The sequence below is a fragment of the Lathyrus oleraceus genome, chromosome 3 (assembly GCF_024323335.1).
Source record: "Lathyrus oleraceus cultivar Zhongwan6 chromosome 3, CAAS_Psat_ZW6_1.0, whole genome shotgun sequence".
NCBI lineage: Eukaryota > Viridiplantae > Streptophyta > Magnoliopsida > Fabales > Fabaceae > Lathyrus > Lathyrus oleraceus.
The window spans coordinates 492,254,883-492,265,966 of NC_066581.1; the positions used below are offsets into that span (position 1 = coordinate 492,254,883).

General features: G+C 33.0%; 2 protein-coding genes and 1 pseudogene across 10 annotated transcripts in view; 2 read left to right on the forward strand and 1 right to left on the reverse strand.

Moving 5' to 3' along the window:
* The window catches only part of LOC127128848 (uncharacterized GPI-anchored protein At1g61900), a 29,165-nt gene extending 18,368 nt beyond the window's left edge, over positions 1-10,797 (forward strand). For 4 of the 8 annotated variants that reach the window (XM_051058222.1, XM_051058219.1, XM_051058221.1 and 1 more), the window contains exons 2-8: positions 6,745-6,903; positions 7,202-8,074; positions 8,945-9,190; positions 9,295-9,318; positions 10,078-10,224; positions 10,327-10,374; positions 10,604-10,797. In XM_051058222.1, the coding sequence (XP_050914179.1) occupies positions 6,870-6,903; positions 7,202-8,074; positions 8,945-9,190; positions 9,295-9,318; positions 10,078-10,224; positions 10,327-10,374; positions 10,604-10,680 (1,449 nt within the window). In that variant the 5' untranslated portion in view covers positions 6,745-6,869 and the 3' untranslated portion in view covers positions 10,681-10,797. Of the gene's footprint in view, positions 1-4,823; positions 4,970-5,135; positions 5,285-6,744; positions 6,904-7,201; positions 8,075-8,944; positions 9,191-9,294; positions 9,319-10,077; positions 10,225-10,326; positions 10,375-10,603 lie in introns of those variants that run through there. The other 4 variants (XM_051058220.1, XM_051058218.1, XM_051058223.1 and 1 more) reach the window with 4 other exon arrangements.
* On the reverse strand, positions 630-1,511 carry LOC127128854 (putative GEM-like protein 8; annotated as a pseudogene).
* LOC127128852 (pentatricopeptide repeat-containing protein At2g06000) lies at positions 5,479-6,777 on the forward strand. Of its 2 annotated transcripts, none has more exons than XM_051058233.1 (2): positions 5,479-6,076; positions 6,179-6,777. In XM_051058233.1, exons 1-2 carry the CDS (start codon positions 5,479-5,481, stop codon positions 6,367-6,369), a joined length of 789 nt encoding a protein of 262 aa, XP_050914190.1. In that variant the 3' UTR covers positions 6,370-6,777. The 2 variants fall into 2 exon arrangements, with proteins under 2 accessions (XP_050914190.1, XP_050914191.1); XM_051058234.1 differs by having other exon boundaries at positions 6,183-6,321.
* Positions 10,798-11,084: the final 287 nt, after the last annotated feature.

Consider the following 11,084-nt stretch of genomic DNA (forward strand, 5'->3'; position numbering starts at 1 on the left):
CAAGTCCATTTCCAGTATTTATCAAACACAAATTTTATAAATAAATTTATATTAATGATTTCTACTCTGTTTTTTTATCATAGTTTAATTTTGATTTCTATCAATTAACTTGGTAATCAATGGATTAAGAATTGAGAGAAGGGCTAATTGATTCAAATACCTAGAGATGTGAATCACTCTTTTAAATACTCTATAGTATTAGCAGATGAGAAAAAATAATAACTTCAATACGTCAAACAAAAGTTAACCTCTTAATTATTTTCCCCTAACTTTAATTATTAGAGCCAGTCAATTGAGATAAAGATCAATTGTAGTCGTTGTATAATAATTTGAAATTTATAACTTATATTGAAAATTCATAACAAGTTCAAGTACAATGAGCATACCTTAGCAGCAACAAGGCCACTAAAAACACACAATGTTCAGTAAATACAAGAACATTCAACTTCAAAAAGTATAAAGAGTATATGCGGACTATTTTTTCTTGATGGAGTTGTTTTCCATGTAAAAATTTATAGAAGAATATAACATTATGAATATTAAGGTTCAATGTTAGCTTTTAAACATACTGGTTATATCTTCAATTACAGTTGCCATATAATCTCTTGTAAGTTATATCTCATATTCATCTAAGTTTGAGAAGTTGCCTGTTCCAGATATTTGTAAGTCTTATGATATTTTGATACGCCCATTAGCCAGAAATCAAAATTGTCAACTGTAGTTATTTATGTACTTCTGTCTTGGCTTCTCAACATCTTCACTTTGCCTCACACTCTTTATCTTCTTCACTGGAATGGAAACCTGTACATAGATATACCTTTAAGAATCTCAACAAAATGTTGGAATATGAAAACTGAGAGCTATGAATAGGTTTGTTCACGACTTACCTTATAGCGCATCCTACACATTTGTCCTTTCTTATTAAAGACTTTTATTGATCTCTCGCTGCAAAATGCAACCTTTTCGGTGGAGATGAAGAGGAGACCAGCTAGAGGCCCAGATGTGGTCGACAGATAACAGTGGCAAACTTTCAACAGCCTCTCTCCCTTTATCACACTAAAATACTTCATGAACACTTTGTCCACTCCACCCATTTGAAGAATTCTTGTCCCTAAGCTCAACTTCCTTTTTATAGTTTCAGATATGTTTGTCCCCAGTCTCACTGAAATCTCAGAATTACTATCCTGCTGCGCTTTTTCTGGTTACAACTTCCTTTACCTAAAACATTGAAACACTCTATGTAAGTATAATCATCAATACTTAATGAAATTAGAATAGATAATCGTGATTCGTCCGTCTGGAAAGGAAATGAAAGTCTTACTTTTGCTTTGATGTTGGGATGGATATTGACATGGATGAGAAGCATAATCAAGTAAGTATTTGTTATTCGATTTTTGAAACTGTTTGTGTATGATTGGAATTCCAACAACTAGCTCGTGAAGCAGTGAGGTCTGCATGTTGAATGATGAATAAGGTTTGTGTTTTGTGTTTAGCAAGTAGATTGCAAGGAAGCTAGGCTCACTTGGTTAGATCAGTCCCTTTGTATTGTTAAGAGGTAGTATTTAAAGGGATGAAAAGTAAGAAGGGAATCTTGAGCCTTTTGTGGGATGACTCAACCATGATCTTGGTGATGTAATTAAGACACTACTGACATGGCAACTTGAAGGACTTTATTTAAGATAGTATTTTGACATCATGGATTGTTTGGTTCCTTTTAGGAAAACATGATAAAGAGGATATATAAATTAGCTTTTAAAAAAATAAACTTAAAAAAGGTTAATTTTTAAAGGCTTAGAGAAAAGTTTATATATCTTAAGGAGCAAGATTTCATGGTGTATATGACACGGTGTCGGCCAATCCTTTGGAAATTAAAACAAAAAAAATTAAAGGTTGATATGGTTTTCATGAGCAGCATAAACTTTATGAGTTGGCATTATAACTTTTGTGATGCTAGATTTGTCTAAATTCTATTGCAGGAAGGTAGGTAGGCAAAACTAAAATGTAGACAGTGTAGTAAGTTCATGTCTCGAGACATTATTTATTATTAGTTATTGGGTAATGCTAACATATTCACATGTTTTATGTTGTGTACCACTAGATACACCTTCAATCTAAAATGTAAGTAAGTGTTATATTGGTCAACCGTCTACAAACATCATCTGTAGCCAGCCTGAGGACGGATTTTAGTTTCCATTCCGTTTCTAGTTTCTGCCAGACACAAGTCCATTTCCAGTATTTATCAAACACAAATTTTATAAAATAAATTTATATTAATGATTTCTACTCTGTTTTTTTATCATAGTTTAATTTTGATTTCTATCAATTAACTTGGTAATCAATGGATTAAGAATTGAGAGAAGGGGTAATTGATTCAAATACCTAGAGATGTGAATCACTCTTTTAAATACTCTATAGTATTAGCAGATGAGAAAAAATAATAACTTCAATACGTCAAACAAAAGTTAACCTCTTAATTATTTTCCCCTAACTTTAATTATTAGAGCCAGTCAATTGAGATAAAGATCAATTGTAGTCGTTGTATAATAATTTGAAATTTATAACTTATATTGAAAATTCATAACAAGTTCAAGTACAATGAGCATACCTTAGCAGCAACAAGGCCACTAATATGAACCATGTCACACATGAAAACAGCTCCAAAGAAATCTTTCTAAACCTTCCATATTCCCATTCTATAGGATAAGAACTACCACCACGGATAAGAATTTCAGGTCTATAATCCCCCTGCTTTCTCCTCGAGTTTGTCATAATCATTGTAACCAGTCAAAAGATTAACCTTATAAGACAAAGCCTCAAAAAATAGATGCTGCAGAAACCTTCTTCCCACCATCAGTATAAAAACCATGACTCAAATGTACACTAGAAGGTGGGTCCAAAACCATAATCCTATCACAAGGATTCAAAAGAGTATTATAAATAGCCAAGTGCTTCCATCACCACCCTGCACACAATTTTCATGATAAGCAATAAATTCAATTCCTTTAAATTAAAGACTTAAACTACTACTTTATTCTAACTAAATAAGTTACTTTTCCAAAGAATGAACACAACTTATTCCGCATGATGAATACATTATCACAAGATTATAAAGCTTTTAGAGTTCATACTCATTTAAGAGTCGCTCAAGAAAAAGTTATATAATCTACTGTAATTATGTTCTTTTGCATCCTTGAGGTTTCCGACAAATTTTTGATAGAAACTCTACAAAAATTAAAAAGCACATCAAAGTCTAGAGATAGACCTGAAAATTAAAACAATAGAAAACACTTACTGCTTTTGATTTCATCGAAGAAATATCCCCAACATTGATCACCTCCTTACAAAATTCTTGATGTTTGGAGAAGTCCATGTACCATGTAGGTATTAAACTTGTTAAAAGCAATAAGAAATTAAAACGGATGAGTCTCAAACACTACATAAATCATGATAAATTGTAGCATACCTTTCAAAATCTAATATGACGAATGAGAGAATGAAGATGAACGAGTGAAAGCTAGGGCACAAATCTTTCGCGAGAATGAAAGGAACTATGAAGAAAGTGACGACACACAATTCTGTTCTGATAACAGTACAACCTAATTTCGCGTTCCTAATCTCAAAGAGTGAAACCTAATTTCACGTTTCATTTATGATAAATGTGAAAATTATATTTTAATTAAAAATATTATTATATTCTATATTAAACTAAATGGACATTGTAATCACTGAAACATATATAACTTAGTGGATTGGTGATGTGTGTAATCCCAAAGAGTATCAGTTTGAATCTAGATTTTCTTCTTTTTTTTTAAATGCTGAATAATTAAATTTCAAAGGCTTGCTTAAACGCATTGTACAACAGGTCGGGGGTTCGAACCCCATCTTAAGTAAGGTTTATTATAGCTTATTTAAATTCAAGCAAAAGTTATCTTTCGCCCACGCTCCAGAATTATTGCTTATGATGCAAAGGCGACGGTTATATTAAGGCCACACATGTAAAATCGTAGCCTAAAATTAATAGACAACAGTTCAAATCTAAAATTTAAAATTTCGTCAACAAAAAAAAAGTGCGGCTTAACCCCTTTTACACAACGGTTTTTCAGCCGCGGTCTATTATTCCGTTGCCTAAAGTGAAAAATATTGTAGTGTATGTTAAGTGTTCCGGAACGGTATTTTTTAAAACTAAACCAAAACTCTTTAAGTAAGTCTTTCAGAACACGTTATGCATTGAATCAGATATCTTCCACAAAATGTTCCGGTCTAGGAAAAAAAACATATCAAAAATCTTTTCTAATGTGTTCTGGTACGAGGTTGAATATTGCAATTCTCGGAAATCTCAATTAAATAGTTAAAAGTGAAATGAAAAATTGGTTAAAAATAATCAAGAATAAAATTGATATTTTAAAAAAATTATAGGGATATAAGGATAGTTGTAGAGATATAAGATAAAATTTTCTTCCAAAAATAGAGTTGTTCCTTTATAATATTTGTCTTTAGGCCTCCTTTTGCTCGAAAAAAAAAAAAACAAAAACCAAACTACAAATCACACTACAAACATTCTTTTAATCAAGAGAATCTGAAACGTTAATTTTTATTAAAGTGACACGTGTATATCATATAACGAAGGTTCTAGTGATAGTAATTTGCTCTCCAAAGCTGAGTATCCAAACTCCTCCTTCTACCCTGAACCCCTCCTCCACCTCCACCATCAACCATCTCAAAACCCTTCCTGCCTGACGTTCCAGATGAAACGACGCCGTTTTCTTCCCAAATCGCTCATTCACAGCACGCTCTTCACAAGCTGATGACATTTTCTTCCATCTTCACCACTTTTCGAATTTCGCATACTGCCCTCGTTACCCATTACCACACTCTTAAACCCAACAAACTCGAAGCATGGTTCGTCAAAATCGTTTCAACGCTCTTTCTTCGATTCACAAACTCATCCGACGCTACATTTTCGCGTTATGTTAGTAACCACTTAACCCCTTCACTTACATTACAAATTATCAAAAGACTAAACAATCCTCAATTAGGTTTCAGCTTTTTCCAGTTCACTAAACAAAGCTTGAACCTTTCTTATTCATTTTGGACTTACAATTTTCTTTTAAGGTCCCTTTGTCAACAACATCAACATGATTCAGCAAAACTTGTTTATCATTCTATGAGGGCTGATGGGTTGTTGCCTGATAGTAGGTTGTTGGGATTTTTGGTTTCTTCTTTTGCATTTGTTGATAGGTTTGATGTTTCCAAGGAGTTTCTTCGGGAAGCTTTGTGTAATAAGGTTGATGTAAATGTTGTTGTTTATAATAACTTTCTTAACATTTTGGTTAAATGTAATAGGTTAGATGATGCTGTTAGTTTGTTTAGGGAGCTTGTTAGATTCAATTTCGATATTGATATATTCACATTCAATATCTTGATTCGAGGTTTTTGCGTTGTTGGAGAAATCGATGAGGCTTTTAGGTTTTGAATGATATGAGAAGTTTTGGTTGTTATCCTGATGTTGTTAGTTATAATACTCTTATACATGGTTTATGTAGAATAAATGAGGTAGATAGAGCAAGAGATTTAGTGAGAGAGATTAGTTTAAGAACTGAGTTTTCTCCTAATGTTTTGAGTTATACGATTGTGATATCGGGTTATTGCAAATTGAGTAAGATGAAGGAGGCTTCTTCTATTTTCAATGAAATGGTTACGTCTGGAGCTAAGCCTAGTGCGGCTACTTTTAATGCACTTATCTATGGATTTGTTAAGGCAGGTGACATGGCATCTGCACTAGGAATGCATAAGAGGATGCTTTTTCATGGTTGTTCTCCTGATGTTGTTACTTTCACTTTGTTAATTGATGGATATTGCCGAGTTGGGCAGTTGGACTATGGTTTGGACCTTTGGAATGAAATGAAAGCGAGAAATGTTTCTGCAAATTTGTATACTTTCTCTATTCTTATTAGTGCTGTGTGCAGGAGCAATAGACTACAAGAAGCTCGTGAGCTTTTGAGACTGTTGAATCAGAGTGACATTGTTGCACAACCATTTATCTACAATCCTGTCATAGATGGATATTGCAAATCCGGTAATGTTGATGAAGCTAATGCAATTGTCATAGATATGGAGAAGAAATGCAAACCGGATAAACTGACATTTACTATTCTTATTATTGGTCATTGTATGAAAGGAAGAGCCCCCGAAGCAATTGGTATCTTTTACAAGATGTTGGGGACCGGTTGTTCGCCAGATGAAGTTACTATTAGAACTTTAAGTTCATGTCTTTTGAAGTCTGGAATGCCTAGTGAAGCTGCCCGCATTAAGGAAGCTGTATTTAAGAGTCAAAACACAAATTCATATATGCAGCAGCCTCTTTATTAAAGTGCTACTGAAAATCAGTGGTTAGGCATTGCCTTCCACTGTTTTCTCTTGAGAAAATACACTCATCAAGCAGCATGTCAATATTTTCTCTAGATTATCAACAAGGGAGTCAGAATTGGCAATTTCCCCATGATTATGCTGATGTTGTTGGAGATTGTTAATTTATTTCTCTCTATTCATCATTTTTTACTATGCAGTTTTATTTGACAGTCTTGTTCAATTGTAGTCATATTACCTAAAGAGTACAACGAGTTCTTCCTGAAAGAAATAAAAGTGACTGAAATATGGAATGCTTTCTCATTGAAATTTATCAGTTAGTTTATTGGTTACTTTACCAAACAGAGCCTTAACTTTTATTCTTACTTCTAATTGCAGATCTTAAGCTTGGAGTTTGAGGTAGTAGTCCGCCTCATCTCCTATGTGAGGCCATTTGGCTTTTCAACGGCTTCAATTTGGTTCTCCCGTGTAAAAACTCAATGTCCCCGAAGGGCTAGGAAGTTATGGGCGGCTATCAGGATGCTAATTATTATAGAGGTAAGCAATAGTAGTATGGTTTCGATTCCTTATTAGCTAATCATGAATTTTTGTAGGTTTTCATAAGTTGCTGGTTGTATTTGTATGCTAACTCTTGTAGTTTTGTTTTATAAACCCGATTATGGTAGTGTGGGTTATTGTTGGATATTCATGCTGCAATATTTAATTTGTCATGTATCAAGAAATTCTAGATTAGAGTAATGCACATTTATACAAATTGTTGGTTTGTTTTATCTTTGAACATCATTGTTTAATGACTGGTATGTATGCTAAGTCAGTCCATGTTTAATTGTTGTAGGTTCTTGGTGCTGTCGGCTAATTTTATTTGTCATCTGGCTTCCTACTTTCTTACATGTGACAGCACAAGAATCACATGCCGACCATAGGCGAACCACTTCACTAGTTGAGTTAGCTAAGGAACCTACTTCTGGAGATTCTGGGCTCTTTGACCCCATAGAAATATCACCTTCCGTCATACCTAAAGTTCCATTTCCCACCGAGTCTGTCCCACCAATGTATCCTATTCCTTATGTCCCAACCAGATATGAACCAGTTTTAACTGGTAAGTGCCCTGTAAACTTTTCGCGACCAGAAATTTCAAATATCCTCGATAAAGCAGCATTTGATTGCTTTGGGCCTTTGGCATCCCTTGTAGGGAATGTCGTATGTTGTCCACAATTTAGTAGCTTAATCCACATCTTCCAGGGTTTCTTTGGCATGAAATCCAATAATCTGGTTTTGTCAAATGCAGTTGCTGATCATTGCTTCTCTGATATTGTTAGTATTCTAGCTAGCAGAGGGGCAAATAATACAATACCCACACTTTGTTCTATTAAATCATCTAATCTTACAGGCGGGTCATGCCCTGTGAAGAATGATTCTACTTTTGAAAGAACAGTAAACACAAGTAAATTAGTTGAGGCCTGTAGAACTGTTGATCCACTTAAAGAGTGTTGCAGACCTGTTTGTCGGCCTGCAATTATGGATGCAGCGCTTCAGATTTCTGGCCGACAAATGATGATAAATAATGACAATATGGCTGGGGAAATGAATCACACTGATTATCTAAATGATTGCAAAGGTGTTGTTTATTCTTATCTTTCCAAACAACTATCATCGGAGGTTGCAAATAAAGCATTCCGGATACTATCTGCCTGCAAAGTCAACAAAGGTACATTGTTTAACTAGCCCATTCTTAATGTTGTATATTTTGGTTTGGAGGGTATGTCAATGGCATGACTAAGCATGTCATTAATGAATAATTTGGGATAAATAATATCTGGATTTAGGAAAATGTATTCAAGTGATTTTGTGTTGCTGGTCTTAACCTACCTTAGATTTCAAATTATTTAATTATTTTTTTGATGTATTGGTTATTTCTTCTTATTTTTTTGGGGGGTCTAGTCTAGATAAAGAAGAGAAGAAATAGGGACTTTTTTTTTTCCGCAAAGAAATAAGGACTTTTGATTTCATAATAATGGGGCTATATGATTGTTAATAAATATGAGAAAGTACCAAGACCTTTGAAATATGTAATATGAATAATATGATTAATAATGACTTGATACAAAAGACTGAGCACTAACCCTAGTTTATTGGGACACATACAAGATTCCCAATTTTTAATGTATAGGGAATCATGATAATAACTATGTGATATGGAAATTAATCTTAAGGGATATTTTGAGATAAGGAACTAATCTTATATGATAAACTGGGATGTCTAACATACTCTCAACCCAAGATATTCTTAGATACTTGTATCCTAACAAGTTTATTACTTCAATAGAAAAGGGGCTGGGATTCCTTTTCATTGTTGTACTAAGATTGCTAGAATATTGTATAGCAATGCACATCCTATTAACATTTTTAATTAACAAAATTTCATTATGGTATCCTGTATAAATTAAATTTATTAGAGGATCTTCTTGAAAACATGTATTCATGACATATTAAAAAATTAAAAAATTGTGTTCCACAAATTGAATTGAAACTGTTTTTGTTTATTGTTTTATTAACTCGGTAAATCTTGCTTGTGCAGTTTGTCCTTTGACTTTTAAGGAGCCTTCAGATGTAATTGCTGTATGTAAGAATGTAGCTGCTCCTAGTCCTACCTGCTGCAGTTCATTAAATACATATATTGCAGAGACACAACAAAAAATATTAATTACCAATAAACAAGCTATAATATGTGCAACACAATTTGGATCGATGTTACGTGGAGGTGGGGTGATGACAAATGTTTATGAGCTTTGTGATGTCGATTTGAAAGATTTCAGCATACAAGGTATTTATACTTATGCTTAAATGATGTCCAAATTACTTACTACCTATGACCATTATTTGAAAATCTCTAACTTAATTCTTCTTTTATCGTGACTATACATGGAGCTTTGCTAGCATTTGGAGTACAAGGTTTACTGCTTTTTCCACTCCTTGAATTTTGTTGATTGCTGTTATTTATAATTTGATAATCTGTTCTCACGAGACTTCGGAATTTATTTTATAACAATGTTGGTTAAATATGATTTCACCGTTTGAGAATAATTTCACTCATGTTTTAGTAGAATATTACATTAGATTTTGTTAGTTGAACTTGAACCGGCATGTGGGTGATATTTGGATTTGTTAATAAGAGTGTGTTTGGATTAAGGGAAAGTAATTTTTTAAAGAATTTAAAATAATTTGGCCAAAATCCATTGTTTGAATAAAAAATATGGAGAATTGCTGTGTAAGTTAAATTTAAAACATTTAAAATTTACAAATTGGCCCATAACAGTTTCAAACATTACAAACTTGGTCCTAATAATTTTCAAAATTTACAAATTGGCCCCTTTAAATATTCAAATATTGCAAATTGGTCTCTTTTTAAAATTTTTAATTAACAAAACTTTTAAAATTTATAAAACTAACCAAAAAATTTAAGAATGAATTATTTTAATACTATATATCCAAACCAAAGAATTTAAAAATGAAGGGAATTCAGTTGAAGCATTTGAATTACGTAGAATGCTAAATTCTCTAAAAACTTATAATTAACTCATCCAATCAAAGATTTCTAAGTATAATCTTTGTTTATTCTTACAATTATAATCAGTAAGACAAGGACAGCAAAGACATACTTTTTGTCAAGGTATGATTGAATTGTAAGTTAAATTGATATTGTTGGTTTAGATGCAGGATGTCTACTCCGAAGCTTGCCGGGAGATGTGATATTTGACAATTCATCTGGTGTTAGTTTTACATGTGATTTAAGTGACAATATTGCTGCACCATGGCCCTCATCATCTTCATTTACATCTCTATCATTCTGTGCACCTGGTATGAGTTTGGACCAAGTAATTTTCACTTGGCTTATATTTGGACTTGTTAGCATATTGTTGTTAGCATTTTCTTACATTGGCTTTATTTGGACTTGTGCAGAGATGTCATTACCAGCATTACCAATTTCACAGTCATTGAAAAACATTGGTGCGTGTCATGTTGCTTCTAATTCCATTTTTAATTTTTCCTATAAATTTATACCAGAGGCTGTCTGTTTGTCAATTAAATATAGATTATTTAAATACTACTTCTTCCTGGTCTGGTTATGCCTTGAATTTCTTCCCTGAGGATTACTGGTTTACTGTAGTTCTAGCTACTTATGATGCCAATTATTACTGAGCAATATATTGACTTGTGAATATGGTGTATTGCGCAGGTTGTAATTCTGCTGGCGTGGGTTTCCTTCTTGTTATATTTACATTTTTTGTCAGTATTGTTGTACTGAGATTTTAGGGTTTTGAAGTGTGTCACGAAGGCATTTCAAAGTGTCTGGCAAGGGTTTTGCATGTATATTTTTTAATGGCCTCGTTGTATAGCATCCCCCCTCTCTCATCGCCTTTCCATGGGTTATATGCCTGTTTGATCATTAATGAGTTAGTGCTCATTTTATTTAGGATCCATAGTTGTTCTGTGAAGGGTTTCAATTGTTTTTTTGTGAATGAAATGCGGCCAAGTAGGGACAAAAGTTAGCACACTGAAATTCTGTTCTTGATATACCACACCAGTAACAAAAAAAAACGATATTTTTTTTTCCATGCGTCATATTTTAATTTTTGGAATATATATATTTTTTTAAAATTGGTATTTTTTTGTATTTTAAAAAAATAATTATTTTTTGTATTTTCGTTAAAAAATGA

Excerpts from the sequence above, each read along its gene's own strand:
- LOC127128852 (XM_051058233.1), top strand. The coding sequence starts at position 5,479 with ATGAGAAGTTTTGGTTGTTATCCTGATGTTGTTAGTTATAATACTCTT. Across the intron at positions 6,077-6,178 it reads AGATGGATATTGCAAATCCG|GAAGAGCCCCCGAAGCAATT; the intron begins GTAATGTTGATG and ends ATTGTATGAAAG.